Below are 19892 nucleotides of genomic sequence, written 5' to 3' on the forward strand. Positions count from 1 at the left end.
CGGTGCTAGCGGCAGCAGTGTCTGAGCAGCCTGTCACAGATTGGGAAGCTATGGCGCACAGGAGAGAAGACCGGTAGCGGGGGGATGTAAGGTGCCAGGTGTTTGGGCAAGGGCTGCATGGACATCGCTAACAATGTACATGCAGCCCTTACTGCCGGATTATTGGGCCATCTAATAGGTCTAGGAAACGAGTGCCGATCTAGCAGATCAGCGCTTGTTTACTAAAATGATCGCGCCGTTGTCAGCCCGTGTAATAGTACCCTTAGGCTTCAATAATCTGTCAGATAAATCTGTTTGTGGGAACACACCCATAGCCTGTATGGCATGTAATCAGTGAGGCCAGTGATTGGCTGCCGCCATTACACATAACACAGTCCCATTATTCAGTTACTCTGCTTAAAGGGGAACTCCACATAAGGAAAACTTGTTTTCTATTAAAAGTTATATAGAAGTGTCTGTACAATGTATTACCATATCTGTGTGGTTCTGCCACACTGGTAGCTAATAAAAATATAGGAAGTGAAGAAAAATGGCCTCTGTGCCAATCCACATTGTCTCCTGCTCCTTCTTCTCTCCCCCCTTAGGAGACAAATCTTCCATGCCTCTGTCTCACATTGTGTGTGTTTGCTGAGATGCAGACAGCACAACTTCACTGATTGTGCAGAAGTCTGCAGTGACATTAGGGCTGTGTTCACACATGTTCGAGTTTTATTGCAGTACTGCAGCCTATTCACAAAAATGATGCTAAACGGCAGAGAGAATCAGAGCCGGCACTGCCAATCCCACCTGGGGGGGGGGGGGGGAAGGGAAAGAAGCACGTGAAGAAAAAGATGCTTGATCATATGTGCGTGGAAATGAAAAATCAGCATTACAGTTAGAGAATACAGCGTGCTCATGTGTGGGTGGGACAGCAATGAAATGATAAAGTACTGCAAATAATTCAGTAACACTATGGAACTGCAATGTGTGAACACAGCCTAGATGTTCTTGAACAGATTTGGGCAGGGTGGAGGACTGTGATGGACAACTGAGGGAAAACAATGCATTCTGGAACCAGTACTGCATTCTGGGAACTGTAATATACAATATAGAACAAAACCCCCCCAAACAAATGGATTTTTGGTAGTTTCAAAACTGGGATAGATAGGTAAGTAATGCTAAATGCTTCTGCAGAAGTTTCATTTTTTTAACCTCTACCTGGAGTTCCCCTTTAAAGAGAATCAGTCAGCTGCATTTCATGTGCCAAATTGCTGACACTGTTAGCATTTTTCTATGCTGTGGAAGCACAGATGGACATACAAAAGGTAACGTGTCTCCTAACCTTATCGGCTAGTGTCAGCGTCAGCAGTTTGGATCAGGAAAAGTATATAAGAGTAGTAGATACTTGAACCTAACTTCCAGCAGTTGTGGATGGTAAATCTACAATAATAGAATGTAAACATGCCCTGGATAAACATATCTATCCTAAGAAATGAATTACTATACTATAAGAGCAGACTAGATGGACCCAGTGGTCTTTTTCTATTTTTCTATGTGAATTGCAGCTGACAGATTCCCTTTTACAGGCAGCAGAGTGTCCTCCAGGGTCTCATGATGGCAGGCGGTATCGCATTATAGCCACGCTTGGCATTGTGCGTGACTCCTGAGATTCATGTACAGGAACTGAATGAGCGTGGTTGAAAGTGTGAGCACTCCATGCATCCATCTAGGCCACCAGGTTCTTACATTTTGTTGAATATCTCATCTGTCCTTAGAAGGATTTGTAACCACAAAAGCTATTACATTACCTGGCATGGATGCCTTAACCAGTCCCCGCTTTGCAGACAGGATGCGAGGGTCCCTTATGTTGGACCCCACTAATCCCTTATGTGACTGCCTAGGTAACTTGCTGTAGTAGCCAGATGTGCTTTTGTAGTGAATGAAATGCCATTCACACAGTGCGAGAGCCAGTGTTTTCTTGGTTCTAATAAACTGTGCCTTAGGGTATTTTAGGTGTTGGCAGGTAAAACCGTTTTTAACTTCTGGCTTGTGTTTTATTATTGGTTTGTGGGTACTTTTATATAGTGGTATGTCCTCATGCTACCCCGGCAGCTTCTCACTTCCTCTTCCCGTCTGTGGTGTCTGCCATTGTTGTTGGTTGGCTTCCAATAGTTATTGTGAAAATGACATGATATAAAACACACAATACAGGTTAAAAGAGTCAGAAAGGGTAAAGTGTTCTGTTATGAGGGAGAAGGAATATGAGAAGAAAATGGATTCAAAGAAAAGATGCTCCTGAATCCATCTGTTTCTCTTACTCCCGTCTGCTAGGACATCTATGGATGGTAGCAGCCAGTTGCCAGAGTGTTTTGTCCATGCATTGTCTGGCAATGTCCGGATGCAATTATTGAGGTTTTCAACCAGATTAGGCTTGTTCATTGACTGATTGGATCTTTTTGTGACATTAATAAAAATACTATTGGCCGTACATCGCCCTGTGTACTGGTGATGTACGACCAATGAGGATGAATTTTAACGGCGGCACAATTGATTGACACCTCCCATTTGCCCCTCTAAAAAAGCCCCAGTTTTGCCTTGTCATTGGGTGCATGCTGTATTTTTTTTATTGCATCTGCAATGGAGGTCCCTAATGCGGGTGTAAACCCAGCCCTAATAAGTAGAACGAAGCGACCAGTTGTCCATTTATTAATACTTTTTCTATGAGAAATAACATGAGAATGGCACAGCATAGTTAGAGAAGACTCTCCAGAGTTTGTATTTTTACTAGTATGGATATGTCAGGAGAGACAACAGATCCTCTGTAACCTTGTGACTATTGCAGCTATTTTGCCCTGTTACTAGTTTCATCGTTGAGATCAGCCTTATTGTGAGTGCACACAGGGAGACCTCTTGTCTTTGAGAAGACTGCCCTGTAAAAAAAGCTACTTTTTAATGCAATTTTGGGTGGTCTTTTCAAAACGGTTTCATATATATATATATATATATATATATATATATATATATATATGTGTGTGTGTGTATATGTCCGAGCAGACATCTGTTAACATGTAACGTGTAAATTGCAGCGAAATTCACTGTGGATCCTTCACTGTCACTTCAATGAAAATTGTGATCCTGCTGCAAGTATGTGTAAGTCAGCCCCTGTGGTGTGGTTTATACATTACTGGGTCCATGCTCAGTCTTGCTTCAGGGGCTCTCTGCTTCTCCAGGCGTCTGGACATCCCATGGCGGGGCAGCGCACTGATTGGCTGATCACTGGGAGACACCGGGAGCCCCTGAAGCAAGCCGGAGTGTGGACTTGGTAATGTATGCACCGGACCACGGGGGTTAAAGTGACTCTGTACCCACAATCTGACCCGGGGGGACCCCCCCCCCAAACCACTTGTACCTTCGGATAGCTGTTTTAATCCAAGATCTGTCCTGGGGTCCGTTCGGCAGGTGATGCAGTTATTGTACTAAAAAACTACTTTTAAACTTGCAGCCCCGTGCCAAACGGGAGTATCTGTGCCTTAACCTTGCATCACCCTTCTGTCCCTCCTCCCCACCCTCTTCATCATTAGGAATGCCACTGGAACATTTTCTCAATGCTGAACATTGCACAGGTGTCTTAACAATCCAGGCCATGTTCATTATTCACACAGCTGAATGGAGATAATCTGCCTGGAGCATTCCTAATGATGAAGAGGGTGGGAAAGTTGGTTTATTAGTCTCCCAGGCTCTGCAAATTACCATGTAAGTAGTCACGGTGGGTGGGCGGCTTCTTCAAGTAGTCACAGTGGACGGGTGTCTTCAAGTAGTCTGTGTCCTGGGCCGGCTCCGGCACTGTAATCACGCCCCTCTGGGCGTGTGTAGAAAGCGCCGCATAGTGACGTCATTAGGGGGGGGCCGGCATTGCACGTCAGCCTGGCCGACGTTTTCACTAAGCTGCGCATGCGCAGTGCAGCCGGAGAGGACGCTGCGGTACTGCGCCTGCGCGGCGTAGTACAGCAGCGGCTTCACCCACAGTACTGAGCATGCGCAGCTTAGTAAAGTTGTCGGCCAGGTCGACGTGCAATGCCGGCCCCCCTAATGACGTCACTATGCAGCGCTTTCTACACGCGCCCAGAGGGGCGTGATTACAGCGCCGGAGCCGGCCCAGGACACGGACTACTTGAAGAAGAAACCCGCCCACCGTGACTACTTGAAGAAGCCGCCCGCCCACCGTGACTAATTACATGGTAATTTGCATAGAGCCCGGGAGACTAATAAACTAACTTTGCGGGCTCTATGTACAGGGGACGGAGGGGACAGGGGGATGGTTAGGAAGCGTGCTAGCTGATCTACCAGCACATTTCCTTAGCTTTATAGCCAATTTTTGTGTGATTGGTTCCCTTTAAATGTTGGTGTCTTTATATGTATTGACCTCTGTATAAATAGCCATATGCCCCTATTCCACGAGTCGTTTGGAGGAGCAAACGAGCGCTATTAGCGCTCGTTTGCTCCTCGTTCCCCGTTCGCTGCCGCCGCTATTCAACGCGGCTGCAGCGAGCGGGAGGGGGCGGCGGGGAGCTGCGGGGGGGGCTGCCTGGGGGATCGCTGATCGTCCGGGCAGCCCATAGGATATAGCAGCGTCTGCTGCCGATGCTCCTATTCAACGGAGCGACGGCAGCAGATCGCTGCTATATCAGTCGCTTGTTTTTCAACATGTTGAAAAACAAGCGACTGCAACGATCAGCCGACATGAACGATGTCGGCTGATCGTTGCACTCTATTCCACGGGACGAATATCGTTCGTAGCGGCTGATATCGGCCGAATACGAACGATATTGCTACTTTAAACGACCCGTGGAATAGGGGCTATAGGTCTGTCTTGCATACATGTGTATTTGTTTCCTGTGTCAAGATCCTATCCAGCAATTGGTTAATTAGTGTTTTGTTTTTTCTTTTCAGAAGTTTCTGTGGTTACAATAGCTTCTGCATTTTCTAGCCGCCTTATGAAGTAGTTGATACCCTGTATAAGTGTAACAATAAGAAATGTTTCTATTTTGCAGTGAGACATGTTTTGGAAATTTGACCTACACACAAGTTCGCACGTGGACACACTGCTGGAGAGGGAGAATGTTACTCTCTTTGAGCTGCTCGATGAGGAAGATGTGCTTCAAGAGTGCAAAGTAGTCAATCGCAAGCTTGTTGAATTCCTCATCCAACCACAGCACATGGAAGAACTTGTCACCTGCATTACCCAGGAGCCGCCCAGTGACATGGATGAAAAGCTGCGCTATAAGTAAGCATGGCTTACATCTTAATAATCACATATTGATTTATTTACCCATGCTTATAGATTTCCGCCATTTTTCCATGAACTTTATATTGATTCACTCCTGTGGGATGATCTACAGTACCAGGTATATGTTCAGAGCTCTGAGTGAAAAAGGGTCCATAACCCCTTCAGTCAGCTGATTGAGGTGGAAAAAAATATATAAATATATATATTTAGCAGTTATGCCGATAAGTATAATTAGTAATAGTTAAGTTTTGATTCTAATTTAAGAAATGTAAGCAAATTATTATAGTAACTTTCTGACTTCTCTGATTTCCTGGACATCCAGGTAATGAACAAATTCTAAACAAAACAGATCAAATGCAGATCTAATCTATAGAGCATCTATCTATTTTGTTATTTTCTAATTGTACATTTTTTTTAATCTATTTTCTTATGGGAGCAGCCATGTTGCTTGAGCTTTTAACTGCATATAGAGAGATGCTTTACAACAGCTCCATGGTGCACGTGATCGATAGACTAGACTAAATATGCTTGTCTTCTATAAGAGAATATTCTGGGCATGCTCTGAGACATTACCTTTCATTGTAATCCTGCCTGTAAGAAAAGTGATCTTATAGCTTTATCAGATGTCTAAAAATGTGGCTGGTAAATGGCCCGCATGTACAAGGATTTGAGGTTGACCTACACAAGATGGTCGATGGGAGCCGTGTATTTGAGACCCCTGCACTAGATAATACCTGCGGTTCCCTTTAGATCCTATTAACTTTAATGTGGTCCATAAACAGCTATAAACATATGGCTGCAAGGGTTTCACCAACCAGGGCTGTGGAGTCTGTAAGCCGCAGCTTCGACTCCAACTCCGACTCTTGAATTTTATAAGGACCAACTCCCGACTCAGACTCCTGCTCCTTCATAAATGGCCAGTCATATACCGAGGGAGTTATTTATCACACTGGCTCAGCAGCTTCTCCCTAATGTCCTAAATGATCCTGGGGAGACTTCTGAGTAAATAAAGGAATACTGTATATAAAGCAGATTCTCCTGTGTGTGCAGTGGATGCAGCCAGTCTCCAGCCTCCATGTCCTAAACTACTCACAACTAGACTAGATGGAGCAGGTGATCTTTTCCTGCTGACAATCTTCTATGTTTCTAACTAAATATTCACCATACACACAGAAACACTGCTAACAATGCCAGATACCTGTAATATAGAGGTCACACATAGTGATAGAGAGAGGGGTCACACATAATGATATAGAGGTCACACTGTGATATAGAAGGTCACTGTGGGGGAACACAATAACACACACAAACACACCCCACCCCTGCTGCAGCCATAGCATACACACACATTCACACAGCCTGCTGCATCTATAGTACACACACACACAGCTTGCTGCTGCCATAGCGCACTACACACACTTGGCTTGCTGCGGCAATAGCACACATACACACAGCCTGCTGCAGGCATAGTGCACACACACACACACACACACACACACACACACACACACACACACACACACACACACACACAGCTGCAGCCATAGAACACTGAAGAAAAACACACAATCTTCTCCCAGAGAGAAAACACCAGACTGAGGACAGAGGTTACTGCTACACTACTTATGTCTTCTCCTCCTCTATATTACACAGGATATCTTCATATTACATTGCTGCTCATATACAGTCATCCAGCATCCAGAAAGAGAACAGCACAGATCTCCCCCCACAATAGACTCTTCCAGCTCAGAAACAAATTACCAAATGGTGACCGACAACTTTTCTATGACCACCCTTATGTAATAGGGCCAGTGTCCTATTACAATGTTGCTCATAATATATATTCATGAGCAAAACTTATAAAATTCATATCAAAATTCAATTCTACATCTTTAAAAGATTTTTTTAAAGCTGGAGACGGTACATTTTTTTCCGACTCCAGCCAAAACTAGTTCTGACTACGACTCCACAACCCTGGTGGTCCTTTAGGTTTCCCTGCACATTGCAGTAGTGTTTGGCATTTTCAGTAGAATTTCCTAATAGAATCTGTGTAGATGTGAACTGAGCCTAAGAAGAATACTATCCCTCTCTGTTGTTTTTAATGGGAAAAAAAAACATGTCAGATTCATCTTTTTTTTTTTTTTTTTTTTTCCTTGTAGGTATCCCAGTGTATCATGTGAGATACTGACGGCAGATGTAACGCAGATTAATGAGGCCTTAGGAGAGGATGAGTCTTTACTGAGGCGTCTGTATAGCTTCTTACAAAATGAAGATGATCTGAATCCATTGCTAGCCAGCTTCTTCAGCAAAGTTATGGGAATCCTTATAAACCGCAAGACAGAACAGGTAACATTAAGAGGTTACATAGGCATCGAGTATAAATAAGTGCAGAAAGAAAAAATAAATACGTTTTCAGTAAAAAGCAATATGTTCAGCTGTTTAGTGATGTCTGAGAACTAAAGCTGCTTGGATTACTTTTCAGAAGTGAGGTGTGATGTGTTTGGTTAGGTCATCCTGTGAAGATTGTTACAGTGTAAATCCTGTCTCAGGGTATGTTCACAAGTATCATAAATGCTGTGGATTTTATGCTCTGTTAAATTATTTACTTAAATTGATTTACACAGCATAAAACCTGCAGCATATATAGTATGTGTTGAGGTTATATACCCTGTCATTTTCCATTTCTGGTAGGCATTACCTGCAAACAAGATGCATGCTTTATAGTAAGGTCTGACGACTACTCCCACACGCTTCTATTTACTTGTATAGTTCTGAAGGATATAGGGATCCCTATAGGGATACACAGTGGGTATCTTTTTTATTTTAGTGCTGATAATGCACAGTTATTGCTACATGGAAGATAAATGTTGTTTTGGGTTTTGCAGTCTCCAGGCAGCAAGATCCTTCATGATGAGCTCCTGGAAAGGCAATCCACAAAGCATTTCAGCTGTTGTCATTTTAGAACAGATTCATGTGTTGTTGTAGCTTGATAACCGGGTTGAGTAGAGAGTTGCTTTATGTGGTTGTGTAAAATCTTAAAGGACATGTGCACACGCTTCAATAAGTGCTGCACATTTCACAAGCTTACCTGAGTATATACCTGACACATTTTGCTTTGGCAAATAGTTAGTTGGTGAAACCCTTGCAGCCATATGTTTATAGCTGTTTATCACAGTAGGTTTTATTTTGCAGATTATAGCCTTTCTACGTAAGAAGGATGACTTTGTAAACCTGTTGCTGCGACACATTGGCACATCCGCGATTATGGATCTGTTACTGCGGCTTCTGACGTGCGTGGAACATCCTCAGCTGCGGCAGGATGTATTTAATGTAAGAGTGAACATCAAACATGAACTGTGTTGTTAGTGTCAGGGCTGTGGAGTCGGTAAGCCGCAGCTCCGACTCCAACTCCGACTCCTGTATTTTATGGGTCCGACTCAGACTCCTGCTCCTTCATAAATGGCCAGTCATATACCAGGGGAGTTATTTGTCACACTGGCTCAGCAGATTCTCCCTAATGTCCTACATCTTCTCCTGTGTGTGCAGTGGAAGCAGCCAGTCTCTAGCCTCCATGACCTGAACTACTCACTACTAGACTAGATGGACCAGGTGGTCTTTTCCTGCTGACAGTCTTCTATGTTTCTAACTAAATATTTACCATACACACAAACACTGCTAACAATGCCAGATACCTGTAATATAGATGTCAGTCATAGTGATATAGAGGGGTCACTGTGGATGAGGGGGCACACCATTGCGTGCGCACACACACAGCCTGCTGCAGCCATAGCATACACACACACACACACACACACACACACACACACACACACACACACACACACACACAGCTGCAGCCATAGAACTGCCAAACCAGCTAACTGCCAAATAGTGACAGACAACTTTTCCTCGACAACCCTTATCTAATAAGGCCAGTGTCCTATTAGAATGTTGCTCATAATATACACTCACCGGCCACTTTATTAGGTACACCATGCTAGTAACGGGTTGGACCCCCTTTTGCCTTCAGAACTGCCTCAATTCTTCGTGGCATAGATTCAACAAGGTGCTGGAAGCATTCCTCAGAGATTTTGGTCCATATTGACATGATGGCATCACACAGTTGCCGCAGATTTGTCGGCTGCACATCCATGATGCAAATCTCCCGTTCCACCACATCCCAAAGATGCTGTATTGGATTGAGATCTGGTGACTGTGGAGGCCATTTGAGTACAGTGAACTCATTGTCATGTTCAAGAAACCAGTCTGAGATGATTCCAGCTTTATGACATGGCGCATTATCCTGCTGAAAGTAGCCATCAGATGTTGGGTACATTGTGGTCATAAAGGGATGGACATGGTCAGCAACAATACTCAGGTAGGCTGTGGCGTTGCAACGATGCTCAATTGGTACCAAGGGGCCCAAAGAGTGCCAAGAAAATATTCCCCACACCATGACACCACCACCACCAGCCTGAACCGTTGATACAAGGCAGGATGGATCCATGCTTTCATGTTGTTGACGCCAAATTCTGACCCTACCATCCGAATGTCGCAGCAGAAATCGAGACTCATCAGACCAGGCAACGTTTTTTCCAATCTTCTACTGTCCAATTTCGATGAGCTTGTGCAAATTGTAGCCTCAGTTAACTTTTCTTAGCTGAAAGGAGTGGCACCCGGTGTGGTCTTCTGCTGCTGTAGCCCATCTGCCTCAAAGTTCCACGTACTGTGCGTTCAGAGATGCTCTTCTGCCTACCTTGGTTGTAATGGTTGGCTATTTGAGTCACTGTTGCCTTTCTATCAGCTCGAACCAGTCTGCCCATTCTCCTCTGACCTCTGGCATCAACAAGGCATTTCCGCCCACAGAACTGCCGCTCACTGGATGTTTTTTTCTTTTTCGGACCCTTCTCTGTAACCCCTAGAGATGGTTGTGCGTGAAAATCCCAGTAGATCAGCAGTTTCTGAAATACTCAGACCAGCCCTTCTGGCACCAACAACCATGCCACGTTCAAAGGGACTCAAATCATCTTTCTTCCCCATACTGATGCTCGGTTTGAACTGCAGGAGATTGTCTTGACTATGTCTACATGCCTAAATGCACTGAGTTGCCGCCATGTGATTGGCTGATAAGAAATTAAGTGGTAACGTGCAGTTGGACAGGTGTACCTAATAAAGTGGCCGGTGAGTGTATATTGATGAGCAAAACTTATAAAATTCATATCAAAACTGAATTTTTTTAATTGTTCTAAGATTTTTTTTTTAAAGCTGGAGTCTGAGTGGGTACATTTTTTTCCAACTCCGACTCCAGCCAAAACTAGTTCCAACTCCACGACTCCGACTCCACAGCCCTGGTTAGTGTGGAGGTTTATAAGGCTGAACTGTACAGAGACTTCCACAGGTAGTGCCACCATTTTCAGACTCTCCATGCTGAGTTAACATTCAGTAATCCTTATAATTTACATCTCCGCTTTAAAGTGTACCTGTCACAAAAATGTTTAATTGCAAGCAGTTTTGCATTATACATTTTTTTTTTTTTTTTTTTTTAAACAAGTACCTTTACCCGGGCTTACTTACAATCTTGTAATATACTTTCATTAAATATTTTGGCCATAATTTGTTTTAAACCTTCCTTATACTTTCTTATTAACTGTTATGATGGACGAAATATAAACTTTTTCTTTATTAGAAACCAGAGTTGAGACACTGGAAGTCCCGCCCCCATATGGGAGTGGGGTGTCTTGTAGTGGCGTGGGTGGGACTTAGGGTACCAAAAAGCTAAGCAGCGAGATGGGGGAAATATCTGGGCATCAGATCAGTGGAATGTGGTGACCATTACCAGACAGCATTCAAAGAGGTTGCCCTAATTGTATGTGAACTTTTTTTTTTTTTTTACATAAAACGACAGGTTTACTTTTTCAAAGTTTTCTATGTTTAAATCAAGGTTATTCATATGGCCACCAGGTGTCTACCTTCTTGTCAAACTGCGGTCCATGCTCTTGTGCCGATATACAATTAGCCTAAATTGCCCTCATTTGATATGCAACCTGCATGATGAACTAGTGTCAAAAGACTGGGACTTCCTGTGTTGGTTTTTTTTTTAACAAAGCACAGGGTAAATATCGGCACAAAGGGAGCATGTATAACTCTGATTTAAACATAGAAAACAAATAAAATAAAGCGAGTGTATTGCTCACCAGCCGGCTCCCTTTTAACTCAGTGCCGTTTCCTCTCAGGTGCCAGGAAAAGCTAGATCCATTACTGGGAAACTGAGGTAGAGCGACAGTGAGTTAAAAGGCAGCAGGCTGATGAGCAGATTGCAGAGATAACAAAGCGCTTCCCTTCGTTATTACTGTAAATTTGCTCATCTCTACTTAAAGGGCTACCCTAGTGATTAACTGCTTTTGTATATTATTTCTATAATGTGACATTAATATACTGTGACGTTATGTCCTCCTTTTTTTTTTTTTTATGCACAGTGGCTGAATGAAGAAAAAATTGTTCAAAGACTGATTGAAATGATTCATCCATCAAAGGATGATAATGTAAGTACATTCACTGCTAGGCCTTTGCTTTAGTCAGTATGTATATTAGGCAGTTTGGTGCACTGGGGGCAGGACTACCATCCTCTGTGCATGGATCCAGCCTGCCCCTTCTCTTGAATATTCATCCAGTGAAGAGCTTCTGGAGTGAAGTCACACAGAGCGCTGCTTTAATATTCGTGTTAAAGGGAACCAATCACCACATTTTTGTGTAGTCTAAAAAGTTCAATCAGTCTGTCCTAATAAATATTTTATACATTTGACCTGGCCTGCTAACTCCTGAAAACATGCTTTTATTATTTCCAGTGCCGTATGCTAATTAGAGTCAGAACTAGTCGGGACTGGTGGGCTGGATTCTGCTGGAAACACACCTCTAGGTTTGATTCACAGTTCAGGAGCCTGCAGTGTCACATATGTCTCTAAGCCCTGACGCTCTCACTGGCCCGGACATGTGCAGTAAATCAGCATCCAATCCCTGCTGCCTGTTTCCTGTAATGCATGTTCGGCCCAGTGAAGACGTCAATATGGAATGGCCCCTCTGTGACACTGCAGGTCCTGTACTATAAATCAGAGAGCGGTGGTATTCTAGCCTTGACTAGTTCTGAGGGAAAGGCCGCTTTGATGCCTAGTTAAGGGTAATAGACAAATGGTGCAGGAAAAAAAGTATGTTTTTATAGCTTAGCAGGCCATGTCAAATGCATAAAAAAAGGTTAGGATATATTGTATACAGCGATATAAGAAAGCATTTTTAGGATTTTATGCAACAACGTGGCCTCACTACCAGATGGCCCGCCTCCAGTGCTTCAGCACGGGATGGTGCTCAGTACTAGACCGGTTCTGTTAGCGGGAAGCAGTCCGTGGTTCAAAAAAAGGACAGCGGCATGGCGCCGTTCTATTCATGTGTAAAACTTAAAGCGAATGTAGTGATGGTACAATCGCTCTAACCCTTATTTGTATTTTTTTTTTAATGTTACATGGGTATTATAAAAACTTTTTGTAGTGTGGCGTCTGGACCTTTTAAAAAAAATAGTTATTGAAGGCTAGGGCCACACTGTCTTTTTGCATCTGAAAGACTGAAAGCACTGGTATAGCCAGATATGCCAGTGTGGCCCCTTTAGTGTCTTTGACACCAAAGGGGCCTCCCTTGTATTTCTCTATTTGTGTCCTAATACTCTCAACTGAGTGGGACTTAAAGGAAAACTCCTTCGCGAATTAAAAAAACAAAACAAAATCAATCTTAAACATAATTTTCATACTTACCATCCCTCCTCAGTCTGTCTCCGTTTGAATTTCCCGCTGCTTGCAGGTCCCTGAAACTCCAGTTGCTGTATTCATTTCTTCTTTACTTCCTGGTTTGGGCTTTCCTATGATGCACTTTGTCTACTTTGATCTCTGTGCCCAACCACCCCACCCTTCCCCAACAAACAAACAAACACACACACACACAGTGAAACCTGACAGCTATTAGCTCAGAGCTGCAGGGCTGAGGGAGAGAGGAGGGGGAGACAGGCAGCAGTGACAAAGGAAAGAGCAAATGACTCATTCACTGCCTGAGCTTCGGGAGAGAGAAGTGCTTACCTGCACGAAGGAAAGAGGAGATAACAGGATTCATTTACTCACTGACTGTACTGGCACTGGAAGAGAGGGGGAGGAGAGAGGTCCCTGTAACTGCTGGGGAAAGAGAAGGAGATTCATTCACTGACTCTGTAGAACTGTTAGATGGCTTACATCTTGCTCAGCCAATCAGAGCTAAGCAAGCTGAGTTTGGCCTAACAGGGCTTATACCAGCCTCCCTCTTGATGACATCATTGTCACAAAATGGCTGCTACAGAGCAGCCTGGTGACAACAGTTATCAGATATGAATGAGTTTACTTCACTTCCTGGTTGAGGGGGGGAAAGATAGGTGATTGAGGCATATTATAAAGTTATATAACTTTGTAACGTGTTTCAGTTACTGGGAAAAAGGGTGGTTTGGTGATGTCCCCACTGGGAGGCACCTCTTAGCAACTGTTTTTTGTTTATGAGAGATATCTGGCTATTTCTGTGTTTTGAGAGTCGCAATGGAGGCTCCACTGACCCTGCTTTTGTAGAACGTATAATTTTACTGTACAGAAAAACGTGTTCAACTACATCTTTGTGTACGTTAAAATCATTATTTTTTTTATATATGATTTAAGTCATTGGAAATCTGAGCATGCAGGATGGCATACAACTGCATTTTCCCCTTTTAACAGATACATTAAATAGACAGCAAAACCACTGTGGTCTTAGCCTTACCCTTTAACTTCAGTGAAGATGTGGCTGCTCATGCACAAACTCCATTTAATTTTTTACGCGCTGTTCGTTTTTTTCTACCATACCAATAAGACCTGTATGACTACATGGGGGATAAAGTATAAAAGCAAAACTACGGTTCACTTTTATTTTTTATTTTTTTAACTAGTTACATACATCTGAGCTTTATGAATGTATGCGCCAAACATACATTTAAAACTAAATGTGAACAGAGCCATAAGGTACTGCTTTTGTTGTTAATGTTCTGACTGTAATGGTGTCTCCACACTCTGTGATGAAAACACAAGAGTTCTTGTTTAATGTTATGATTATTATGTTTCAGCAACATTCCAATGCTTCACAGTCACTGTGTGATATTATACGACTGAGCCGTGAGCAGATGATCCAGATTCAGGACAGTCCTGAGCCTGACCAGTTACTTGCTACTCTGGAGAAGTAAGGCATGCAATTTTACATTTAGCTATAACACAATACATACAAACTTGGCCACACCTGTGCTTGTTTCCTCAAGTTTTGGGTCACTTTTCAGGGGTTGTAGGCATCGTATTTCATTAAGTAAGAGGTGTGAAGCATATGTACTGTAGCACTGCTTACTTAGAGGCCAAGAGGACATGTGTTTAAAAATAAAAAAAGAATTGGAAGACATAGTTACTGGTTTATTGAAATTAGAGCTGTGTATCAGAATAAGAAGCTTAGTCCTTTAAAATAATTCCACGCGTAATTTTTAACCTAAAAACATGCTGTTAAGAGGTGGGCATTCATGATGTAACATTGTCTCTCTCCGGATACTTATAAGGGTTTCCCTTTCTTTACACAGACAGGAGACCATTGAGCAACTTCTAGGTAACATGTTTGAAGGAGATCACAATGAGTCTGTTATTGTTAATGGTATCCAAGTACTTCTAACTTTGTTGGAACCTCGTAGGCCAAGGTAAGCTTTGTCATCAACATGTTCATAGTTTTGAATACTTTTGCTGAGATGCTGTTCCACGCAGTACAGTTTTCCTTAAAACGTATCCCTCTGTTCATAGAGGTACTCCGGCACTTCTATAAATAATGCATGGAGTGTGTGCTGACCCACTGCTCCATGGAGCAGGAAGAGTTGGGGTCCTTTTCAGGAACTCACGGGATCCCAAACATTGGACACCCCTCTGTCACACACTTATTTGTTTTTAGAGGCTGGAAATACCCCTTTAAGGCTAACATTTATGCCATTAAAAAGATACGTATAAGAAGTCCACATGCAGTTTTCTGTTTCATTAATTCTTTCATTGGTTTCTCTTGCAGAGCCGAACTAGGAGGATTGAACGCTTTCTACTGTAATTTAGAAGGGCAGCTGGAGATAAATCCTCCTGGTGTAGATTCTTCTTCCAATACCCAAGCCAGCTTAGGTACTTTGTTAGCCATCAAGCAGAGTCTAAAAGACTTTCATCAACTCCTCATCGATCCACCTAAGGTAAAATCAGCAGAGTAGAGCTATTTAAATATTTGTGTAAAATCCCTATTTAACGTTAGTATTCACTGGAAGTGACAAGGTCTTCTATTATTGAACTGTTCTAATTGTCAGATTACTTACCCCTGTTCTACTGCATTTATTCTTCCTTGTGTTGCTTTGATAGAGATTAAATTGTCACTGTCATCATAGAAAACTTTTGACATGTCATAGAGACATGTCAAAAGTTTTCATTGGTCCTGGTCTGAGTGTTTAATGGTCCTCTCCCGACTCATTCTCCTGATCGGTACAGGTTTGAACACTAGACCTGGACTCTGACATGTCAAAAGTTTTCTATGATGACAGTGACCCTTTAAATTTATTCTAAAAAATAAATTATATACGTATGTATGTGTATATTATGTTTAATATGCGTAATTTATTTTTGCCTTTATAAAATCCTTCCATTGCTTTGCTTCGTGTTAACCAACAAAGAGGAGACCTATGGAAAAAGTCAATAAAGGATTAGACAAACATCAAACAACTGCTTTCTAAAACAGCACCACACTACACCAACCCACAGGTTGTGTTTAGTATTGCAACTCTGTCCCATGCGCTTTAATAGTCCTAAGGAGCAATAGCAGTCACAACCAATGCGCAAGTACAGCATAAAAGAAAGTAGCTGTGTTTTTCCACTTCTTTATGATTCGTTGCATTTATGAAGTGGAACTGTTGGCAAAGGTACACACAGCCTTTTATAATAAAATGAATTAGTCAAAAAACAGCCCTTATTCAAATGCTCGTATAGTAATACAGTTGAATAAAAGTCTTAGGGTGACTATTTACAATTGATAAGTGACGGTTATGTATAATAGAGTTACATCAGTAAAAAAAAAAAAAGGAGTGCGGGCAACCTCAGTCACGAGTCTCAAAACAGATATACCTTCTGGGAAGGAAACCAGTCGCTAAGGGATGCCTCCTACTAAGGAGATCTCCAAACCACCCTGATATGTAACCCCACTCACTTGTGAGTATTGGGACACAAAGGGAAATACCAAAGTTGCCCCTTTTAAGTCAGTCTAACTCTTTTGCGAGTATAGAGACCTGACAAAGGAAATGCCAAAGCTAGGCATCCACCCACAGACAGCTGTTTTGGGGTACTGTGTGGAGCAGGATTCTGGCTAACATGTTTTCTTCCCAGGAGGGATATCTGGCTATTTCCTTGTTTCAAGACTCTTGACTGGGGCTCCACAGGCCCCCTTTTTTCCCCATATTTAAATTTTTTAGGGGGCAATATATCAATTCAGATTCTTGAGTACTCCATTGAGGGTTTTTTTTTTTTTTTTTAATTGATGCAAGAAATCATGTATCTTTTCAAACTTGTGCCACATTAACATATATATATTTTTTTTCTTCAGAAAGAAAGCTTGCAGACAACCTGGGGTGTTCTTGATCCACCATTAGGGAATACTAGGCTTCATGTGGTGAAACTGCTTACTAGTGTAGTTAATGCAAACAATGAGGCTTTAAACCAAGAACTGATCGAGCTTGATTCAGTCAACACAATGATGGTAAGATATTCTTATTATAACATTGCTTTGTGCTGTGTGAAATAAGGCTTTGTCTTCTCACCTGGTAAATTTTCTTCTCTTGTTTTTTTAAATACAGAACTTGTACTTTAAGTACATGTACAACAATTTCTTACACTCTCAAGTTGAGGCTTGTATCACCACAATTTTAAACTCCAGTTCAATAGAAGATGCCAACGAGAGCAACGTGCAGGAGAACGTGCTCATCAAATATGTAAGAATGTTAAAATTTTTTACTTGTTTAGGCAAAGGGGGTATTTTATGTATGTTATGCTTTTAACCTGGCATTGTGCAAATATTGTGTGAAACCCTGTGAGCCTTCAGGTACATTTTTATAATTTTTATATTTACAGTATTTTTACTCTGGTCTCAGTTTCTAAGGTTATTTATTCACTATAGGTCTCCAAATGGTTTGCCCAACTACTAAGTTCTCCCAAACCTTTAAAAAGTCTTTCAGTATTTTACCTGCTTTACATATACCCTTTTATGTGCTTCTGTGGCTTCAGTTGCGCCATCAAGACATGCAAAACTGTTGTTGTGGGAGGGCTTGAGTGGAGGCACACACGCCATTACTCCTTGTGTGTGCCTCTCCTTTACTGGCCATCCTCCAGCTGCTGCTCCCTCTATAATCTTCTTCCGTTGGACGAACTATTACATTTATATAATATGTTACATGTAGTTTGTTCAAGCATAGCAGGGTTCTGCATCTGTTCATATTTCTCCACCCTACTTACCTTAAGTAGGCTCAGGTCACCCTAATATGAAAGAGGGGATTGACTGCTATCTATAACACAGTGCTCATGCAGGACTGCCAGTTAAGGCATTAATGGCCAAATGTTTCTATGCCTTGATGTATGAAATGGCAGGGAGCACCGTTGTAAATAGGTAATATCAATCTAAGCACTGCAGCATTATTTTAAACACACGGAGGGACATTTATGAAAATTGGCGTAGTCTTTAAAGGGAACCAATATATAAAGCTCCTGCAGCAGCCGCAGCACGTACCAGCCACAGCTGCTGCAGAAGTTTTAAATTGGAGAAATAGTAGTTTTATTCCCCGGGCGCGTAACCGGCAGTGGCGGGGAAGTAGTCACTGTGCTCTGCCTGTCAGCGCTTGCCTAGCTGACTAGGTACAGGCAGGGAGCCTCCCCGATGACTACTTCCCCGCCTGTGTCTGTCAAATGCCCGGAGAATAAAACTTTTTTTTTTTCTCTCCGGTATAAAGCTCCTGCTGCGGCAGGAGCTTTATACAGCGCTCCTGGGAAACATATCAGCCCAATTGGGGTCTACTATACACATATAATGTTCTGGTCATTTTTGACCGGGCCTGTTAAAGTCTGGATTGTTAACTAATTTAAGTGTTTTATTTGAATTTCTTTTGCATTATTATACTGTGTGTGAACATGGTTGTTCATAAACAAATTAAAAATTAAATCAAAAACTTTTTATTTTACATGGCCTTATTGCATTATTCATGCATATTGCACATTTGCAAAAAAAATTTGGGTCTATTTCACGCCATAACACAAATGCATTGTACACTGACACATCAAGAATGTTCTAAAAAAAACAACCATTGGCCACCCATTAGTTTTGCGTTTACCGGTGTAAGTACCTATGAGTTGATCTAGAGTATCAACTACCCCTATTGTGCCATTGTAATGTAACATCCTGTCTGGCTTTCTGTCGTCTTGGTTACTGATTGCATTATCATGGTGCATTGTGCTCATCAGAATAACACGTTTGTCTTTTTTGGGAACGTAAGAAACTACTGTTGTATAATAAAACGTAGAACTATAAACGTCTCTCTTACTGAGGATACCTTGCAGCAGCTTATGTTTTCTAACAATACCCAGCATGGTCCATATTTTGATGCCATAGTTTGCAGGCTTACTTGGAATATACCTCTGAATGACACCAGTTGTTCATCTAAAGTCACATTTTCACCAGCATTATATAAAATGCATGTATGTGTAACTCTGCATGGACCAAAAGGACCTAGATAAACTGATAAATAGTAGTAGATGAACTATATAGACCAAAATGAGATTATAACTGCTTTATTTTTTTCACATTAGTATAAAAGGCTCATTTTTGACCAAACAGTACAAGTGTAAAAAAAGACGTGGAGCAAAAAGTAAACAAAAAAAAAAAATAAATAAAAACTGCTATTAGTGAGAACCCCTCAAATGAGGAAAAGTCAATGAACCACAAGTTTTAGAACCGCATAATGAATATTAACCCTTTAAGGACATGGCCCATTTTCGTTTTTACGTTTTCGGTTTTTCCTCCTTGTGTTTAAAAGGTCATAGCACTTGCATTTTTCCACCTAGAAACCCACATGACCCCTTATTTTTTGCGTCACTAATTGTACTTTGCAATTACAGGCTGAATTTTTGCATAAAGTACACTGCAAAACCAGAAAAAAATTCAAAGTGTGGTGAAATTGAAAAAAAAAAACGCATTTCTTTTATTTGGGGGAAATGTGTTTTTACGCCATTCACCCTGTGGTAAAACTGACTTGTTATGCATGTTCCTCAAGTCGTTACGATTAAAACGATATATAACATGTATAACTTATATTGTATCTGATGGCCTGTAAAAAATTCAAACCGTTGTTAACCAATATACGTGCCTTAAAATCGCTCCATTCCCAGGCTTATAGCACTTTTTATCCTTTGGTCTATGGGGCTGTGCGAGGTGTCATTTTTTGCGCCATGATGTGATCTTTCTATCGGTACCTTGATTGCGCATATACGACTTTTTGATC

The 19892-nt window shown here is 41.9% G+C and overlaps 1 protein-coding gene across 3 annotated transcripts in view; it reads left to right on the forward strand.

Annotated features, from left to right (window-relative positions):
- PPP6R1 (protein phosphatase 6 regulatory subunit 1) overlaps positions 1 to 19892 on the forward strand; it is a 49768-nt gene that overhangs the window by 7799 nt on the left and 22077 nt on the right. For all 3 annotated transcript variants that reach the window (XM_069948385.1, XM_069948387.1, XM_069948386.1), the window contains exons 2-10: positions 5031 to 5263; positions 7426 to 7612; positions 8459 to 8596; positions 11743 to 11808; positions 14424 to 14536; positions 14919 to 15032; positions 15389 to 15557; positions 16952 to 17104; positions 17202 to 17336. In XM_069948385.1, coding sequence (XP_069804486.1) covers positions 5037 to 5263; positions 7426 to 7612; positions 8459 to 8596; positions 11743 to 11808; positions 14424 to 14536; positions 14919 to 15032; positions 15389 to 15557; positions 16952 to 17104; positions 17202 to 17336 — 1302 coding nt within the window. In that variant the 5' untranslated portion in view covers positions 5031 to 5036. The remainder of the gene's footprint in view (positions 1 to 5030; positions 5264 to 7425; positions 7613 to 8458; positions 8597 to 11742; positions 11809 to 14423; positions 14537 to 14918; positions 15033 to 15388; positions 15558 to 16951; positions 17105 to 17201; positions 17337 to 19892) is intronic.

This window comes from Dendropsophus ebraccatus, chromosome 12 (assembly GCF_027789765.1).
Source record: "Dendropsophus ebraccatus isolate aDenEbr1 chromosome 12, aDenEbr1.pat, whole genome shotgun sequence".
NCBI lineage: Eukaryota > Metazoa > Chordata > Amphibia > Anura > Hylidae > Dendropsophus > Dendropsophus ebraccatus.